Genomic DNA, 18,788 nt, shown 5'->3' with positions numbered 1-18,788 from the left:
TTCTGTGACAAAATTTGAAAAAAAAATCGTCAACAAAAGTGACATATTGTAAAAAACTGTTATCGCTGCATTATATATTTTGCAAAAGCCTTGATTTAGCGATTTAATAATAATATGTATAATAACTTTTTTATTTGGAAAATCTTAAATTATAAAAAGAGGCAAACAATGATGCATGTTCAAAACAATTGCATGTGTGCCCGGTCGGACGTTTGACATATTTGAATGAAAAATTATTCGGGCGATTAGCAATGCAAAATCGGCGGACGGATCGACGAAAATCTGTGCAAACCCTGACCTGGGGCGTCACTCATTATGCAGCGGTCACCGCGAGTCGCAGTAAGTTGGGCCGCCGCCGCCGCCGTCGTAGTAAATAATAATAATAATGGTGTGGAGCGGAGTGAAGAGGGGCGCCAGCCAGCAGCGAGCGAGCGAGCGGCCGCTGCGGAGCCAGCCGTAGTAGTTTTCAGGCAGCAGGCCCGCGAGCACCTCGGTACGTCTCTCCTCTCTCCGCGCGCCGAGCACGCACATGCCCGTGGTGTAGCCGCCTCCGCCAGCAGCACAAGAGCCGCCCCCGCCGAGTCATGGAGCCGCTGGAGCTTGAGCCGGGCTTCGAGCCCCAACTCAGGGCCCGCTCCAACACGTGGCCCCTGCCGCGACCCGAGCCGCCCGAGTCGGCCTCCGAGGCCGCCCCCGCCGCCCCCACGCAGCCCTTCGCACAGCCCAAGATGTTCGCGCCGCCGCCCGACCTGGTGCACGGCGGGCCGCAGCAGGTGCTCGCCGCCTCGGCCAAGAAGAACTCGAGCCGGCGCAACGCGTGGGGCAACATGAGCTACGCCGACCTCATCACCCAGGCCATCCAGTCCGCCCCCGAGAACAGACTCACCCTCTCGCAGATCTACGAGTGGATGGTCCAGAACGTGCCCTACTTCAAGGACAAGGGCGACAGCAACTCCTCCGCCGGATGGAAGGTTCGTTTTTTTCCTTTTAAATATCATTTTTTTTTCTTTTGCTTTTATAGAAAGGGGTGGCTTAGAGTCGCGAGGGGTGGTTCTCCGTGCGCACCCAACCTGTTGGCGCCACGGGGGCGACTTTAACGCGCCACCCTCCGCGTGAATTTCCGTCTGCCTTGCATATTTTTTCTAAAAATCTTAAATTGAGACGTTGTTTCGAGGCCGAAATTCAAAGAGGATATTGAACCTACCCCAAAACCTGTTCTCGCCGCGCTATATCCAGTTTGCGCGCGCGGCGGTTGCCTCAATGAGTAATAATTTTCACGGTAAGCGCAATTGGCGAAATGCTTTTGGCGTTGCGAAACCGGCTGCGAGTGAGGCACACCGACGCATTTCCACACTTTCCGTTTTGCCCATGCATTTCAGACAAATTTCCTTCGTTTCTTGAAAACGTTGTGAAAAGTTAAAATAAATTGGCACTTTAAAATTTGCTAATTTTATTAATTAATTATTACAAAATCATGATTTAATCAACTATTTTTTGTTTTTAGAGTCAATATTTTATTCAATAAATTGTTCCCTACTTCATTCAGATTGCAACTGGCTATAAAGAGGCAACAATTTTCATCAAATTTTTTACTTTATTTTGTAATTTTTCAATTTTATCTTAATTTAATTTAATTTTATCTTAAATAAATAGTTTGAAATCTTTTTTATTTAAAACCTCTTAAAATTGTAGAAAAAAAGTGAAGAATACACAATTTTATTGCAATAAATAACTTTTTACAATTCATGAAGTTCCTATAGAATTTTTCTTTAAAAGTTAGCAACAAATTAATTAATACTAAATTTAACAATTTTCAACTCTTTTTTTTTACAAATTATTGCCGTTTCTTTGCCCAATCAGTCGACTCGCATTCATCTTCCTCCTCCTTTCGCCGCTTCTGCTTCTTCTTTTTGCATCCTAGTGTGCATTTAAATGCACTCGCTCCGCACAAAGGCGCGTGTGTGCCGCACAAAGAGCTGCCACTATACATAGAGTGCAGCAGCTTTTACTGCGCAATATTTTGCCTCGCTCAACAACTCCCTATACTCGTCCTGTTTCTGCTAAAACTCGAAAGTTATAGAAAATTATTCCAGGAATTCGCCAAATTTCGAGCTTGGAATTTTTGGAATCCTTCCAGTGTAGGAAGAGGAGATTTATATTTATTTGCGTGTGTAGAGAGGAGAATTCTAGTGATGCACAGGTGGGCGGAATGAATGCAAAGAAAGAAAGAGGCTCGTTTGTGGGCAAACAGAAGCTTTAGTGCTCCAGTTTTTTGTAAACATCTCAATAACCCGCATTCGCGTTTGTTTTTCGACATCAGGTGCGATGGAGAGTCTAATTTGCATCAGCGGAATGTCTTTGCGTCCTCGCCATGTCAAGAGTCATGGATTGACCAAAAATTTCCCTATAAACTTAAAACTTGAGTTCTATAAACTTTATTCATCAAACATATTTTATATTAAAAAGTGAAGATATCAACGGTTAAATCTGCAATATTTGGGATGAAAGTCATTTGAAAGAAGACGGAACGCTCACATGAAAAACAGGTTTAAATTTTTTTTACCAATTTTAGTCCCAAACTGGAACTTTCCTTTAATGATCCTATAAAATTACAAGGAAAGCAAATTTCAAGAAAATAATTTGTAATAAAATGTTGGCAAAATTCAAAATTCAATCATGAGAAGAAAATTTGAAAACTTTATTGAAGTTTATTTAAAAAATTAAATTAAAAAAACATTGCTCTCTCCTCCCGATTCTTACTACGTTTTAATTTCTTTTTTCAATCAAAGCTCGTTGGTAATGGAAAGGGTTCTTTGCCCGAAAATGGCAATGCCAGTTTGCAAATGACCTGCACACACCATTGGTTAATAAGCGCCAAGTTCAGGTGCGCGCAGGGGAGCCAGCCTGACATCATTTCACTGAGCTGCATAGTCTGCAAGGAGTTATCTAATTACTTCTGCAACGCGCACTGATCATGCTGCACGCATAACGCAATAACTGCATAGACAAGTTTCTATTTACGTAAAAGCTGCGACGGGCTGACGCTAAACCTAGATTCGCGTTTCGCACGTTGGACATTCGCGCGACGAGTCCTCGACGACAGATCGCGCAGCAAGTGCAAGTCGCTCGATCGAGTGGAACGCACTCTCATTGTTGCGATTGTTGCGAAAATGAAGGCGGCGTGTTTGGAATACATAAAATGATTTTTTTTTTTCATTGAAATCTGATAAAAACAAATCTATGCCAACCGCGAGATAGAAGAAGCTTCTAGAACAGTCTAACGATCCAGCAAAAACTCGATGCAGATTTTATTTTTTTCGAATTTAAAAAATTTAAATAACTTCCAGAGAAAGTGCGTATCAAGGTTGCTTCCAAAATTTCAAAGTCAATATTAAAAAAATGACTCAATTATTTGCTCGCTGAATAATTAAAATGACAAATGATCCAGAGGTCCGAGAATCCGTATTAAAAAAATTGTGATTTAATTTCTATGGAATTTTTATATTTTTGAATTGAATGCTGAAAATTACAGCAACTCAATATCTTTATACCAAAGCAAAGTTTAAAAGTCATTCAATGTTTCTTATGTCAGACATCAATTTCTAGATCAAAAGCTCAGATTTCCCATATAGAAGTCAAGAATGAAAAGAGATCTGACATTCTTTCCATTTAACTCCTTTTTTTAATAAACAATTTATATTTCATTAGAAACAATTGAGCTCAGATTTGAAAAGAACCAATACGGATTTACCCATTTTTAATAAAAATAATATTCAAAAATTTCTCCTATAGGCTTTTGCATATTATAAGAAAGTTCCGAGGCAGGGGTGAAGCTAATTTCAGAGTTTGCTGTTCGCAAAGTCGCGGAAAGTTTGCACAACGGACGAAAAGTGACTCATTGCACCGAGGGTATGCAACCGAGTACAATAAATTTCACTGAGTGAGTGAGCAACAGAAGCAAACGTTTTCTCATATTTGCCGAGCGCACACAACAGCAGCAGCACAAAGCCAGAATCTGCTCCCCGCGCGCAGTGACGGAAAGTACAATATCTATAAACGAAGACGACTCGTTATCTTATCAATAAATATAAGAAAGAGAGAGAAGAGGCCATGATGGCCGTCACCGAGGCGGCTTCGGAGCGCACCAAGGGTCACCGCAACGGACGGAGGAGCTCCCGTGACCTCGCGCCTCCCCTCCGCCCCCCGCAGCATTTGGCCAGTGCATTCTTTTGTTTTTGTCCACAGCAGTTCAAACTCCTTGTTGCCATGGCACCTGCTCGTCATATTAAAAAAGATCTAGAAGTATAAAAATTTGTGAAAGAATTTGAGAAAAAGAATCCAGTTGGAGCTACAATTATTATTATTTTCATTTTTAACAAAGAACAATATATGATTTTTCCTGGACTTTTTAATTATTATATTTGATTTTTCTCTTTTGATTTATGAAAAATTTACTCGCATTAGAATGAAGAGAAAAATATTTATATTCACATTAGATGACAACAAATTTATTCTCAAGTTTGCACTTTCCCTTTGCGCATTAATGCAAAAGAAATCGCTTATATATGGTTTGATCTGGCAAGTGCGTCTCGTGATCTCTTCTTGCTGATTTGCTTATTCATTTTAATCCGCGTCGACGGAAAAATCATGGAAATAGTGCATGCGTAAGCTTTAATATACAAAGTTGTTTGATCGTTTCGATTATCAATGAGGTTATCACGTGCGTATTTACAAAGAATCAGCAAGTCGCCCTGCAACGCATCTCTTGATTCAACACAAAAGAAATAAAATCTCAATTTTCGCTGAGGAATTACCAGAGCCCTGCGCTCGGTGATGCTGTTTCGTAAGACCCGAAGATCTGTTAAAAGTCGCATGATAAGATATCGAAAGCTTTTTAAAAGGTACAGAGCCAGCGCTCCTCAATATGTTATCTTGGACAGAACGTGTGTCTATGCTTTGCCGCGGCTCTTGAAAACTCTTCTTTTCAAATTCATTTCTGCTTAATCACCGAAGAAATTTCATTACGTAAATTCATTCATAAAGTGCAGGAATGCATTCAAAAGTTTATTTTAAATTTAAGTGAATTCAAGAAAGTAAAATTTATTTCAAGGTTGTAAATAAAAAAGAATTATTACACTAAAGAAAAATCTCTCTTTTCCAAAAATTACAATTCAAGATTTTCAATTATTTATACTTTTAAAATGTGAATTCCTTGAAAAATCTCGTCTTTTTTTCTTAAAAAAGTTCCAAAAGGTAATCTTTAGTTTCTCAAATCCTGAATAATTCGCTAAGGACAAACTTCGGAGCGAATTATTGGGGGAAATACCAGACCATTTTCCTAATTCTAAAAATACGCCCACCGTCGATTAGGAAATGGTTTTACCACTAAAAACTTTGATTCAGGAAAATCCGTTATTCAATTTCAACCCATATCGTGAATCAGCCCTTCTGTTTATGAATTTCATTAATAAAAATATATTCAATTTTAAATTAAAATTATTTTTGTTTTGTGAATTATTAAATTAATAGAATTAAGTCTCAAAAATCTTATAAATCAGTAACAAATTAAATGATTTTTGTTAACCCTGCAACCAAAATTAATTTTTTTTTATTACTAATGATAAAAATTACGATTTAATTAATGGTCTCCGGTCACACTGATACACACGGAACTCTAATCAGCATCTCTCTTGTGCTGGAGATAAAGAAGGGCGCGTAACGAGACTTGAAGCAAAGTGCGTCTGTCCTTTCGCTCTGATTGGTTTATCGCCCAGCAACAATGAAAAAAAAGCGACGCCAAGTTCAGCTTATCTTTTTGCGCTGCATTGGTGGCGCGGCAAAATTTTCTCTTTAAATTCATTATCGACGAGTCACGTGGCCAAAAAATTATATACACCGAAAATCGAGCGTCGCAGAGACGAAAACGTGCTAATTTTCGCGCGTACGCTCGCTCTGCGCTGATAAAGTGTGTAATTAGTACCGTGTGCTTGGTGTGAAGGTCAATTTTCATCAGCGGCGGCTCTCGTTACACCCCGCTCGCGCATAAATTACACCTTTACGCACACACGGCGCTCGAGTGTCTTTCGCTCGCGTAAAAAAAATCAGCGCACTCTACGCAACAATTTGCCTGTAATTTCGAGCAGTTTATTTCGGCCGAGACTATAGCCTGACGTACAAGCAACAACAACAAAGGTCATTCCTCCGTCATCTGATTGTAGGAGGAGCGTTTTTTTTTTATCAAAATTTAAAAAGTTTATCGAAATTAGCCAATTATATATCTTACAATTAGAAATTGTGAAAATTAAATTACTTTACGAAAAAAAATTAAACTTTGCTGAAAAGTCCCAGGTATAGTTATTCTTGGGCAGCAAAAATGTAAACAAAATAACAGAAATTTCCTGTATTAGGAATATTTTTGAAAGTAAAGAAAAAATAAGGAGCTAAAGATAATTATTTTTCTGCAATTGATGACTGGAATAATTTTTAACGATGTTAAATTATTCAATTAAATTTTTCCCTGCAAAAAATGATATATTTTGAAGTTTCTAATAAGTAATATCATAGGAGAATTTTATGTAAAGCAGATACAAATGATAAAAATTAAAGCTAGAAAAGAAAATTGAAAAGAAGTTACAAAAAACTGTCAAAATATTTCTGAAACTGAAAAGAGGAAAAAAATAAATTATTTTGGTGGAAAACTTATGGTTGATAAAATATTTTAATATCAATGTTTGTAAATTCTCCCTTTTATTATAAAATTATTCTTTAATTAAATTGTCCTCTACAAAATAACAATAATTATCCTGGAATTTCCATTTAAATTAAAGCTAATTAGTCAATTTTAAAAAGAGGTTTTCCTTAATAGGGTGACCGTGAGAAAAACGTTATCACTCGAAATCCCGGCTATGATTGTTGGCAAGCTTAGCTGCAGGACACCGATGTATTATGCAAACTCTCCCCAGGGGACGAAAAGTGAAAACGCCTGATAACGCATTAGATGGATAGCTTAATTATTTAAGCCGGCGTGCGCGCACAATTATGAAAGTGTTTTGGAAGGTCAGCCGCGTTTCTTCACCTGCAATGAGCTTTTGAGTAACAAGCAATTGCTATATCAACCACCAGCAAGTTTGTACATTTTTACCTACGGCCCAAGTTTGCGTTCGTCCTATTTCGGGTATGACATGTTTTTATTCAGATTGGAATTGGGAAATACAACATGAGTGTTTGTGGAAGGGAAATTTATTTCATTTTCCATCTTAAGAGTAAAATCATGCTGAAAATAAAATTGGAAAACCAAAAAAACAGAGGACCTCTACATTTCAAAATTTCCTTGAATAAAAAACCGGGTTTAATGAAAGTGTAGTTTATTGAATTGCAAAAAGATTTTAATTAAATTCTCTTTAATTTATTTTAATAATGTATACTTTTTACTTTTGAACGTCAAATTCAAATTATAATGAGCAGCAATTTTTATTTTTGAATAAAGACCGGCGCTCTATATAATTATGTATTAATTGTATCCTAGAACGGTACTTTCGTCATTTGTGCCAGACACAATGTCCGTGCAATGTGCAAATTCGCCTGATAATTAGAGAGGAAAGGTTGAAAAAGTCGAGAATGCAATGAATAGAGTCTGATCGCGGGCGGCGCGACGGCCGGGGTGCGAAAGGGGCGAGAAGGCGCCACCCACCCCCGCCAGCACGAGAATTTTTATTCGGGCGGCAGACTCGGATTTCAAGCAAGGCGCACGCAACTTTTCCCCAGAGCGCGGATTGTTGTAAAATTTGCGCGATAAATCTCTGCGTCAGCACTTTCAATAATTCCTGTCGGCCGGCGCCACTCGAGAAATTCGTCCGAAAGAAATACCCAATTCAGAAATTAATCAGATTCAAGGATATTATTATTTAATTTAAAATTCTTTGGTTAATCTTTTATAATTTTTGGGTTCATAGCTTTCTTTTCAAATTAAAAAAAATATATATTTTACTTAACAAGCAATTAATTAAATTGAAAATTGAAAAGAAATTCACAAAATAGTTCAAAAACCTAAAATTAAATAATTGTTTTTCAATTAAAAATGCAATACTTCTCTTTTTTGAATTATTTTGAATTAAAAATATCCATTATCAGATATTTTTTCAGCAAATATTAAAAATGTAATTAATTTGACTTTAATCAAGCAATTTCTTGAAATTGCATTGTTCCCTCTTTTTATGGCGTCGGTTTTAAATGAACGCTAATTTGAATATTCGGAGCGTCTCGATCGTTGCCTCTGGGCATCATGTTGGCGTGTGTGCACAAAAATACAAACATACGGGGCATGTATGAGTTGGTGGGATGGCACGAAGCCAGCACGACCACGGCCAAAATAGTTGCATTTCAGCTGCGCGAGTTTCTTCTGCCCCAATGAGACTTTGACCGTCGCTTCGGCAAAACTTGTTGGAATTAATTGGCGAAAAAAAAATAAAATCCGCGCAAGCCTCTCGGTGTCACTTTGTCCTTGCACGCTACAGGAAAAATAAGAAGAAAAATGCAAAGAAGGAATCGCGCGCGCTCCGCCGATCTGAATTTCAAAACGCGGCGATTGCAAAATTGGTGTCAATTGGGGCGTAGAAAATCTCGCCACGAGAAAGTTATTTTTGGCCGTGCCACAGAACGGAGATGGGGTGCGTTTCACTCGGAAGCAAATTTCAAATGGTAATTTTTCAAAAAAATTATTTTCATCATAAAAATGTTAATTTTGACTATAATTATTGCAATATCATTTCAGTAGTTTCTAAAAAACGTGTTTTTAATAAATTTTCACATTTCCATATAATTTTTCAAATTATTTTAATCAAGACTTTGAAGGACAAGCACTTGATTGGACCTTTTTTTCCACGCGGTGGACACATTTATAATTAACGACTTGATCCGCCGTTCTGGCATTGATAGAGAGGCGATGAAGTAATTGAGCAGAATAGAATCACGGCCAAGTGGAACTGCGCACACAGTTGCAATTTGCTCAAAATAGACGGTGTGGCGCTTAATGGCGGCCAGTGCAACAAATTGATACTTCAATTGTTCATTTTCGTCTACAGCTTCATCTTTTCAAATTTTCGGCGACCATTATTATCATTGGCTGCAGCTAAATAATTAAAAAAAATTAAAATCACAGAAAATTAATTTCTTTTATTTCGCAAAGTAAATGTAGTCTTTTAATTATTTGTAAAAAAAATACTAATAATAAAAGAAAAAACAGCTTTAATCACGCGCTATTTTTTTTTTATTCCTTATATTATTATATGAAAATAAAATACATTTTATTAATTATTTCAAGCGTAAAACTACCAAAAATAATTGGAAAAATTTAATACTTTAAGAAGAATTTTTAAGTAATTTCATATCTTTGGAGAAATATTAGAGACCTTTTTTTAAAGCTGTGCAAACACTGATCGGGACATTCCGCCCCAAAATCCGATACTTCAACTCGTTTCACGGTCAGTTTTCCTCCCGTCCAAGCATCTGCTGTCTGCGAAGGGGTGAGCATTTTTTGTTTTTGTCGAAGGTCATCTCAGGTGGGGGTGGCTCCTTTCAGACTGCGTTTCAGACGGACGCCGCTTTTGTGCAGCTCAGTATAATATAACAAATGATTGCATCCTTTCAAAAACGGGGAAAAAAATTCACATGATATTGCACAAAAGACGCCGGTCCAGGTACGGAATTATCTTCTGGATGCTGCGTCCGTCCGTGAGAGAAGAAAAAAAACGGGGGGTTGCATTCGTCATGCTGCTGACACGCTTGAGGGAGGAATTATTGCTATCATTATTGCCGATGGTTTTTTGAAGGGTATCCGCGTCGACTTGGTGGTCAAGCAATTATTTGCGGGGGAGGAAAAGAGACGAAAGAAATAAAAGTTGATATAGATTGAAAAAAATTGATGTAATAAATAATAAAAAATAGAGAAATAAAAAAATGTATTAATTGGCATTTATTCATCTCATTTTTTAAATTAATTTTAATATGCACTTGTTGATTTCATTCCTAAATAAAGATCTTTATTACTTTTTTATAAATTTTTTACAAAATCAAATGAAATTGAAATAAAAGTGACTAAATTTTAAACAAAAAGTATATGAAAAAATATGAACATGAAAGATTTCATCAGGTTTATTGAAATGTGGCAGTTGAAAGGAAATCGGAGGAATCTGGCTGGGCGCAGTTCAAATCCATCCTTGCCCGATTTGTCACGATAAACGTCAGAAAGTTCAGGTGGAGCAACCCCTTGCTTGGGCCGAGCGAAAAATGCATCCCTCTCTTTCACTCGGCAGCGTTTTTCTTTTCAATATACAGAGCAGAGAGGAAGCCGAGCCAGCCGAGATATTATTGCCGGCCGATTCGTCGGAGGCGAGATGGGTTGGCGCCAAAAACGACGCGTTCCCGAGCAGACTACTTACTTTTACGGGATAACTTTGCTACATACGTATAGTGCTGAGTCGTCGTCAAGTTGCTGGTCGGGAGGGCGGTCGCCGCCCCAAACTGCTGCCCCTAAATCTGTCCGTTCAACCCCTATCACTAGATTAAGCTAAGTGCCCCCCTCACAAAAAAAAAATTGCCGCCGCTCCACCAAAGTATACTCGATGCCTGTGCCCGGCCGGCCGATATTGTAATTAGAAGCGAAAAGACAATCCGCTTAAAGTTGGCCAGCCTGGGGATTTTTAGTGGCCAATCGCTGATCTCTATTTCGTAAATCTTCTTTTTAATTAGTCGGTTTTATTTGAACAATATCATTCAAAAAATTAAAAAAAGGAATGGAATAATTAAAATTTTAACTATTTATCATTATTTTATTAAAATAATCAATCTCTCTGTGATGCTTTTCATTTGTCCTCTGTTTTGCTAATCAAATTGATTCAGATTTGTTTATTATATTATCTTGTGTTAGGGAAGTTTGAATTATGGAGTTGAGTGCCCCCTGCTTATTCTCTCAATTGGATTTGCTCGCTGGCCGTTTCTTAATAATCATCTTAATGTGTTAAACGCGCGGAAAGAAGCCAAAGGGAGGGAAACGCAGAACTTGTGTGCGACGAGCACCGAGCATTCTTGGCAAAATTCCGTCGCGAGGAAATGCGCTTATGTAAGCTCTCGCCGAGGAACCAACGCCACAATATATATGCTCAATTACTTAAAATCCAACTAGTGTGCGAATCACTTGACGCTTTTTTGTGCTAATTAAGACTCGAAACACGGTTTTCCAAACATTTCTTATCTTGCAATTTTTGAACTGGTCGTTGTAAATATTAAAAAAGGTGTTAAATTTTAATTGAAAAGCTTTTCAACTATTAACAAATAATAATAATAAAAATATAGAATAATATAAATTTAAAAAAATGCTTCATTTCAAATTATTATTATTTTTTTAGGAAATCATTTAATATATGCATTTGTTTTTTATTTAGACTTTTAAAAATGACTCGTACTTATTAATTTGAGTCGATCTTGTTAAATTCTGCCTCTTGCAAAATTCGTTTGCAATCTGAATTCTCTGCTTGCTTTTATGACAAATTATTTCGCTGCAGTGAATTTCCAACAAAAGAGAAATACGACGACGCTTTAATTCATTGTTTATGTTTGGGAACACGAATGCATATGATGAATTTCATATGAGGACGCGCTAAAACTGCAGATCGAAATACAACATGGGTCGATATTTTTTTCAATGATAACCACCTTTCCATAGGTCACCCCCATGTGGTTAAAAAAAATCCCAAAAATTTTTTCGAATTTTTAGAATTTTTTTTTAAAAAAACTCAAAATTTGAGTTTTTAATTTTTCTATGAGAGATAAAAACTTCTAAACAACTTTACTAGACTAATTTTGCAACGCCCGACAACTTTTCAATGCTGACCAAACGTGTACAAACACGTTTAAGGTCACTTTCAGACAAATTTTGACTTTGACTGAAATTTTCGAAATGAACGCCCCCTTGGATTTTTTTGCAGGTATAGGGAAAAATGTAGCCCATCTAATTTTGAATCGATATGGTGATTTTCAAAAATACATTATTTTTTGTTTATCTTTAATTAAAAGGCAAACAAATAAAAACATTAGGTTTTGTGCGTTTCAAGCGCTGAAAATACGCTCATGGTCGGAGTTGGTTTACTTTAATTTTAAAATAATTTTAACAAGAAATAATATACATTTGAAAATACCATACCGATTTAAAATTAGATGGGCTACAATTTTTCCTATACCACCAAAAAAATCGGAGGGGGCGTTCATTATGAAAATTTCAGTTAAAATCAAAATTTGTCTAAAAATGGCCTTGAACGTGCATGTACACGTTTGGTTACTATTGAAAAATTGTTGGAAAACTAAAAATACGTCTAGAAAAGTTATATTTCAAAGTAAATTCTTAGCGCGAGAATTAATCGGACGATTGAAGCAAATTCCGAGATTTCACTCCTCACTAGGAAACCCAAAATCTAACGTTTTTATTCATTCACCTTTTAATAAAAGAAAAACAAAAAATAATATATTTCTGGAAATCACCATATCAATTCAAAATTAGATGGGCTATATTTTTCCCTATACCTGCAAAAAAATCCAAAGGGGCGTTCATTTCGAAAATTTCAGTCAAAGTCAAAATTTGTCTGAAAATGACCTTAAACGTGTTTGTACACGTTTGGTCAGCATTGAAAAGTTGTCGGGCGTTGCAAAATTAGTCTAGAAAAGTTGTTTAGAAGTTTTTATCTCTCATAGAAAAATTAAAAACTGAAATTTTGAGTTTTTTGAAAAAAAATTCTAAAAATTCTAAAACATTTTTGGGATTTTTTTTTAACCACATGGGGGTGGCCTATGGACAGGTGGTTATCATTGAAAAAATTATCGACCCATGTTGTATTTCGATCGGCAGTTTTAGCGCGTCCTCGTATGAAATTCATCATATGGCGAGCGAAAAAAAGTTTCAATGCTTATTCGCGCGAGAGCTAAAATAGAGCGGCTCATGTGAGACGCGCGGGGCGTATCAAGTGCGATGATGCAAAGTGAGCGAGACGCAGCACAACCTCCTCTACAGTATTTTAATAATAAGCAGAGTGTTATTTCTGCAAGATTAGCACAGTTTTTATTTCGCTCACAAACACATGAAATGCGGTTCGAAGGAAGGCACGTGCAAAATCCTCGTCGTGTGTGTCCTGCAAATGCAAACGGAGAAGAAATGGTGAAAATCTCGCAGTAGCAACAAACTCGAGACGGACAAACAGGTGCATTCGAGCAAAGGGGCGAGAAAGATGATTCTAAATACCACACAAGAGTTAAACTTGAGCAATTTAAAATTTGAAGTGCAGTTCAGTTTGAAAGGAACTCCAAATTTAATTTAAATTATTTATTATTTCAAGCTCAAATTTCTATATGAAAACAAATTTATAGGTTCATTATTAAAAAAAAGATTTTGTTCTCCCCTTGAATGGAAGATTTATTAAGAAAATTTATTTACTGTTTTGATGTACAAGCACAAAACAAATGAATAAGTACAATATTTACGTTTCTATTTGCGTTAATAAGTAGAAAAAAAAACATAAATGACGAAGTCCAAGGTACTTCTTCCGATTCAATCGGAAATTATTTTGAACACTTTGTAAATAAATGTAACGAGTAAATGAGAAATCGAAACATCGACTCTCTAGAATATCCACAAGCACGATTTAATTTTAAGAAGAATCAGTAAAACGAATTCCAAAAGAGGGAAATAAAATTACATTGTCAAAATGTCAAAATTTTTTATAAAATTATTGAAAAAGTTCCAGAAATTTTAAAGAGTATCGTGTTCTGATAAGCTGAATAAAATATTTCTGAAGTATAAATGTGAATTTAGTTTTTAAGTGCGAATAAAAAATCAAACAGACTTTTCAACCAGAAAATATAAACTTTTACATGGTTATGAAGGGATTTTGAAACAATCCATCTCTCAATTTATCCAACGCAGAAAATTTATATATTTTATATTATGATTTGAAGAGCTCTGGTCTGCTCCCATCGTTGTGTAATAATCCTTACTGTTTCTGCGTGCGATTTTCTCACACTCGATCTCGGTTTTCGCGCAGTGTTCGCAGATCGCGCGCGCGAGTCAAGGCCTGCGCTATAAATAACAGAGCAGGCTCGTTCTCGCCGCTGCTCGCCGCGTGTAAAAGCTTCCTCAAATCTACGTACTATATTTAATTAGCAAAAGGAATCGTTCGGCGTGAATCAGCCGCTCTCGATGAATCACTTTTTTGTTTCGAAAAGAATCCCCAACAAGTGCAGCTCACGTGATATATAATTAAAAAGAGATGCTGCAGATTGTGTCTTTGATAAGAAATAAATAAAAATATAATACAAGTCGAAGAAGTTTATATAGAGGTGGCTCGTTCGTCAACGCGTTATTGGTTTTGTAACATCTTATAAATGCTATCGGCGCAGATAAGCTTTATTGTGGACCTTATCTCGGACGTTATTGGGACGAATCCATAAAAAAGTTCATTCAGTTGCTTAGCATATTATGCAACTTCAAATATGAATACCAAATTTGTAAAGGATTTTCTAGATAAATTAATGAAGAATTTAAACATAATTTTTAATAGAAATTCAACGTTTATTCAGAACGAATAAAAATTTGAAAATTTTTTCTTTCGATTTGAAATCTGAATTAAAAAAAAAAAACAGCTTATAATTTTTTCTTGAATTTTTATTTTTAAACAGAAATAATAATAAAATTTGTAAAAATATTATGATGAATTGTTTGAACTTTAGGTGTAGATAAAGTTTTTTTTATCTAGATAATGATAAAAATATTCAAATGATTTAGTTTTTAAAGGAATGAGCAAATCGCAATAAAAAAGTAAATAAAAAATGGGAAATTGTAGTTGCCGAATGTCAATTAAGTTCCCAAAGGCAGAGCTTCTCGTATTTCTCTCTCCTTTCGGTAATCGGAGCCGGCTTTTTTTAATCGCCCTTTTTAGCGCAAGACTCTTTTTTTTTTGTATTTGACGAGAGGCGTCAAAGTGCGAGCTGCTCTCGGCGTTTGTTGACCCGCAAAGGGGCGCCGGGGATGATAATTCACAAAGTACATAGTATAATATACCACACACTTTTGTTGTAAAAGGGGTACGGCCGCCCCATCCCCGCGCGGCAGGCGTCCTTTTGCTGCAGAAAACATAGAAAATGTTCGCTATTCGCGCGAGAAAGAGAGAAAAAGGCGAGAAAAGCAGCGCGCAGAGCGAGTCCGCGGTACGGCTTCACAATTTCCTGCTGCAAGGCGTTGTATTTATTTATTTATCTGCCGTTGCCTTTGTACGAATGTGTGTGGCACAGACTATATATGCAAACTCTCTCTTGGTGTTTCCTTGCGCGGCGACACTCAATTGTTGATCCAAATGCAATTTGCCCGCGCGCGCTGATGAGGAATCCTTTTAACGGTGCGCGCGCGGCCACACCACGGGCAAATCATCTCGCGCCCCCCGCGGGGTCCTCTTGGGCAGTAATTATTGCAACTAATTGCTTAGTTCAAATGACCAAGGGATGAACTGTGCATGTTTCAGATCAAACTGATTCTTTGAGTCTCTTAATAATTTTCTTCAAAATTGAAATTGGCAATTCAGGGGACTTTTGCTAAAAGTGATTCTTTTGTTAAACGATTATAAATTATTTAAAAACTTTTAGATCTCATTTCTGACAAGATATCCTAAGAAGAAATGAATAAACTGGGAGGGCTGAATTTTTTAAATTTATAATTAACATTGATTCTAAAGAAAATTTTGAAGATTAATTTATTTTAAATTAATATTGCTCAGAATAAATGTGAAAAAAGATCAATTTTTAAGTAGATATTCTCCAAATTCTTTTGATTCTAAAGTGATTCAAAAATTCTCTTGAATCTTGAATAATCAGCTTGATTTTATTTAAATTTAAGAAGTTTTTCTTCAGCTCGGATTTTTTCTTATTACCAGAAGAAATAAAAATGCATTGTGTTTTCTGTCTTTTCAAACTTCTTCTTAAAGGGGGCGCCGATTTTGAGAAGAATCAGGGTCTGGTTGCGTCCAGTTTTCGTTCCAACAGAGCGAGATAAGATAAAAGCATCAGTTTAATATAGCACAGGGCAATAACGCGCGACGACGACGACAAAAAAAAAGAATGTGGACGGAGAATAATTTCTTTCCAGAAGCAACTTTGCTCGTAGATAAATCCGGCCAGAGCTCGACCAGCACTTTTCCACTCTTTTGTTCATGCTGATTGAGAAAAAAGTTTCCTCTCCTTCAATTGCTTCATTTTGAATTATTTTATGCAAGTCTTTTTTGCTGATGATGATTTTGGAATTGCGAAAAATGCTAAATTTTTAGTAAAAGAAAAGTTAATATTAATTAAAAAATAGACTCACAAAATCTCCTTATTTAAACTGTAAGAAATATTTTAAATTAAAGTGTTGACAAAATAAAAAAAAAACTATTTCAAGATTGGAATGGCACAATGAATATGTTTTGTAAACAATTTTTCACGATTTTTGATACAGTGTGGCCTTCCAACTGTCTTTGAACCGTATCGAGTTTGTTTTGATTTTGTTTCATTATCTTTTTAGTCTAAAAAACCAGACGAAAAATCTTATTTGTCTTTTGGGCACATTTTTTATTATCAAAGTGGCACAGGTTTTCGTGGGTTACGCAAAATCTGGAGGAGGAGCATTTTGAAGAAGTAATTCACTTGCATCACAGCTCAAAAGTCGTGCCCGATAATGGTTTCCTCCTTTCCCAACACACATCGTTCCCTCAAATTTTGATAATGGCGTGGCTCAATGCATTCGTGTATATAAAAATCGAGATGCTGATAACAAGATCAAAACAACTCACTTGACGGAGCATCAGCTGATTTTTTGTCTGTTTATTTTGTGCGACTGAAGAGAAAAACGACGCACAAACATTGTTATGCGCTGCAAACGCAAAAATAAATTCCGAAACCCTAAAAAATCCAACAGTTTTGAAACATATAAATAAAGTTATTAACTGTTCCATTTGACAAAAGCTAAAATGGTTTTATTTTAATTTTTTTCTATTTGAAGAAGTTTTATAAGATTTTATTTGTACAGAAATTAAATAGCTAAAAAGCACAATTAAGAATAAATTTGAAGTCACGTGGAAAAATATGAATAATTTTTCTGCTTCTTGCTTAAAAAAATGAAGCTTACTCAGCATAATGGCCGCGTGCGAGACATAATTTGATGCAAATAAGACGAGTGCAGTCATATATTTAGAATTAAGCTGTAAGTGAGAATATGTCGCTAAGCCAACAGCGCATCATCACACATACTTGCCTCATTTTACACGCATAATCTTCGGGAAAGCATGAAACCGACTCAGCGTTCTCGGATTTATCTTCGTGTCTTCAGCCGGACGAACTGTCACGATTTATTATTAATTACAATTAATCACGAGAAGAAGAAGATCAACTCGCCAAGAATTAAGTGTAATCTTCAACATATGCTAAAAACTTGCAAGGGCAGTAAAATGTCACGAATAATTAAGGTGCATTTTAAAGTTTATTGTTTAAATTCAAATTCAGTTGGCTAACACATTATAAAAATTCAATAAAAAATGTTATTTTAGAAAGTTTAAAAAAAATTTAAGAAAAATATACAAAATTAATTTTTATAAATTTCCAAATGACTGCGGTTTTTTGTAATAGAAACAAATTGGAAGATAAATTGATTCTAAAAATACAAAAGACATTATGCAAAAGAAAACAATCTTCGTTTTAAATTGGTCGTCGTTCATTAAAATATTCATACATTATTCCTTGTTCAACTCATATTTTTGCATCCTAAAAGACTAATTTGCTGCAGTGATTGATTCCTGCATTACAAATTATGAAAATCAGTTAAGTTTCACTAAAGGTGTCGAAGCTAAAAAAATTGAAGACCAATATTTTGAGACTTGTTTTTATGCAAAATTTAATTTGGGTTTTGTTACACGTACACTTCAAAGTAATTAAAAATTTTATTTTCAAATCCATGCAAAGCGATTTTGATCTCTTTCTTAATAAATAGACTTTTTTATTAAATTTCTTAAATCAGAGTCATCAAATTATAATCAATTTACAATTTTTTTTTCTTTTACCGGCACAAAAAAAAGAAAACTATTTTTTCTTAAGTTTAATTCGTGGGGCTAAAATTGTCCTTAACTGAATTTTACATTTAAAAAAGCTGCTAATTGCCTTGTCAAGCCGGCAGTCTATTTTCGCTCTAGATAATTGTCGGATTAACCAAGAAGTGCGTCCTCGGCTGCAGTGTCAGGTGCAAAAAGGTGCTGGACATGTGACCGCGCCGCGCTGCGTGTGACGTCACGTGTCTGCCGGTGACCCCGCGGCCGCTGTGCTGCGCGACGCAGTTTTGATTTTGAAATGAGACGATGGATTTATATATTCATGCTGTGGTCACTTGCAAAGATTTCCTCTGCGGTGTCACTCGCATTTATAATATTCATTCTCGCTCGTCCGCGCGTCGCCACCTGCGTGACGTACGCACGTCTTATTATTAAAATCACAAACAGGTGCCTCTGCAGTGGACACGCCGGACTGACGAAAAAATGCTCCGAAAATCCCGCGTCCTCACCAGACAATTCTATAAACGCAGCAGAGACCAAGAGAAATTTTATCGACGGGAAAATTGCTGCTCGAATAGCAAATGCGTGAATAAGATTTGTTTTATTCATTGTCTGCGAAATCTATTATTGTGATTTCAAATATTGAAATGTAATGCGACGGAAAAGGCCATACAAAGGAAT

The 18,788-nt window shown here is 36.1% G+C and overlaps 1 protein-coding gene across 1 annotated transcript in view; it reads left to right on the top strand.

The window, feature by feature from the left end:
- Positions 1–462: 462 nt before the first annotated feature.
- Positions 463–18,788, top strand: part of LOC132193848 (forkhead box protein O) — a 47,208-nt gene continuing 28,882 nt past the window's right edge. The window contains exon 1 of the mRNA XM_059614770.1: positions 463–971. Coding sequence (XP_059470753.1) covers positions 585–971 — 387 coding nt within the window. The 5' untranslated portion in view covers positions 463–584. The remainder of the gene's footprint in view (positions 972–18,788) is intronic.

Source organism: Neocloeon triangulifer, unplaced genomic scaffold (assembly GCF_031216515.1).
Source record: "Neocloeon triangulifer isolate White Clay Creek 2 clone unplaced genomic scaffold, ASM3121651v1 ptg000005l, whole genome shotgun sequence".
Taxonomy (NCBI): Eukaryota; Metazoa; Arthropoda; class Insecta; order Ephemeroptera; family Baetidae; genus Neocloeon; species Neocloeon triangulifer.
This window is presented reverse-complemented; position numbering and strand designations above follow the sequence as displayed.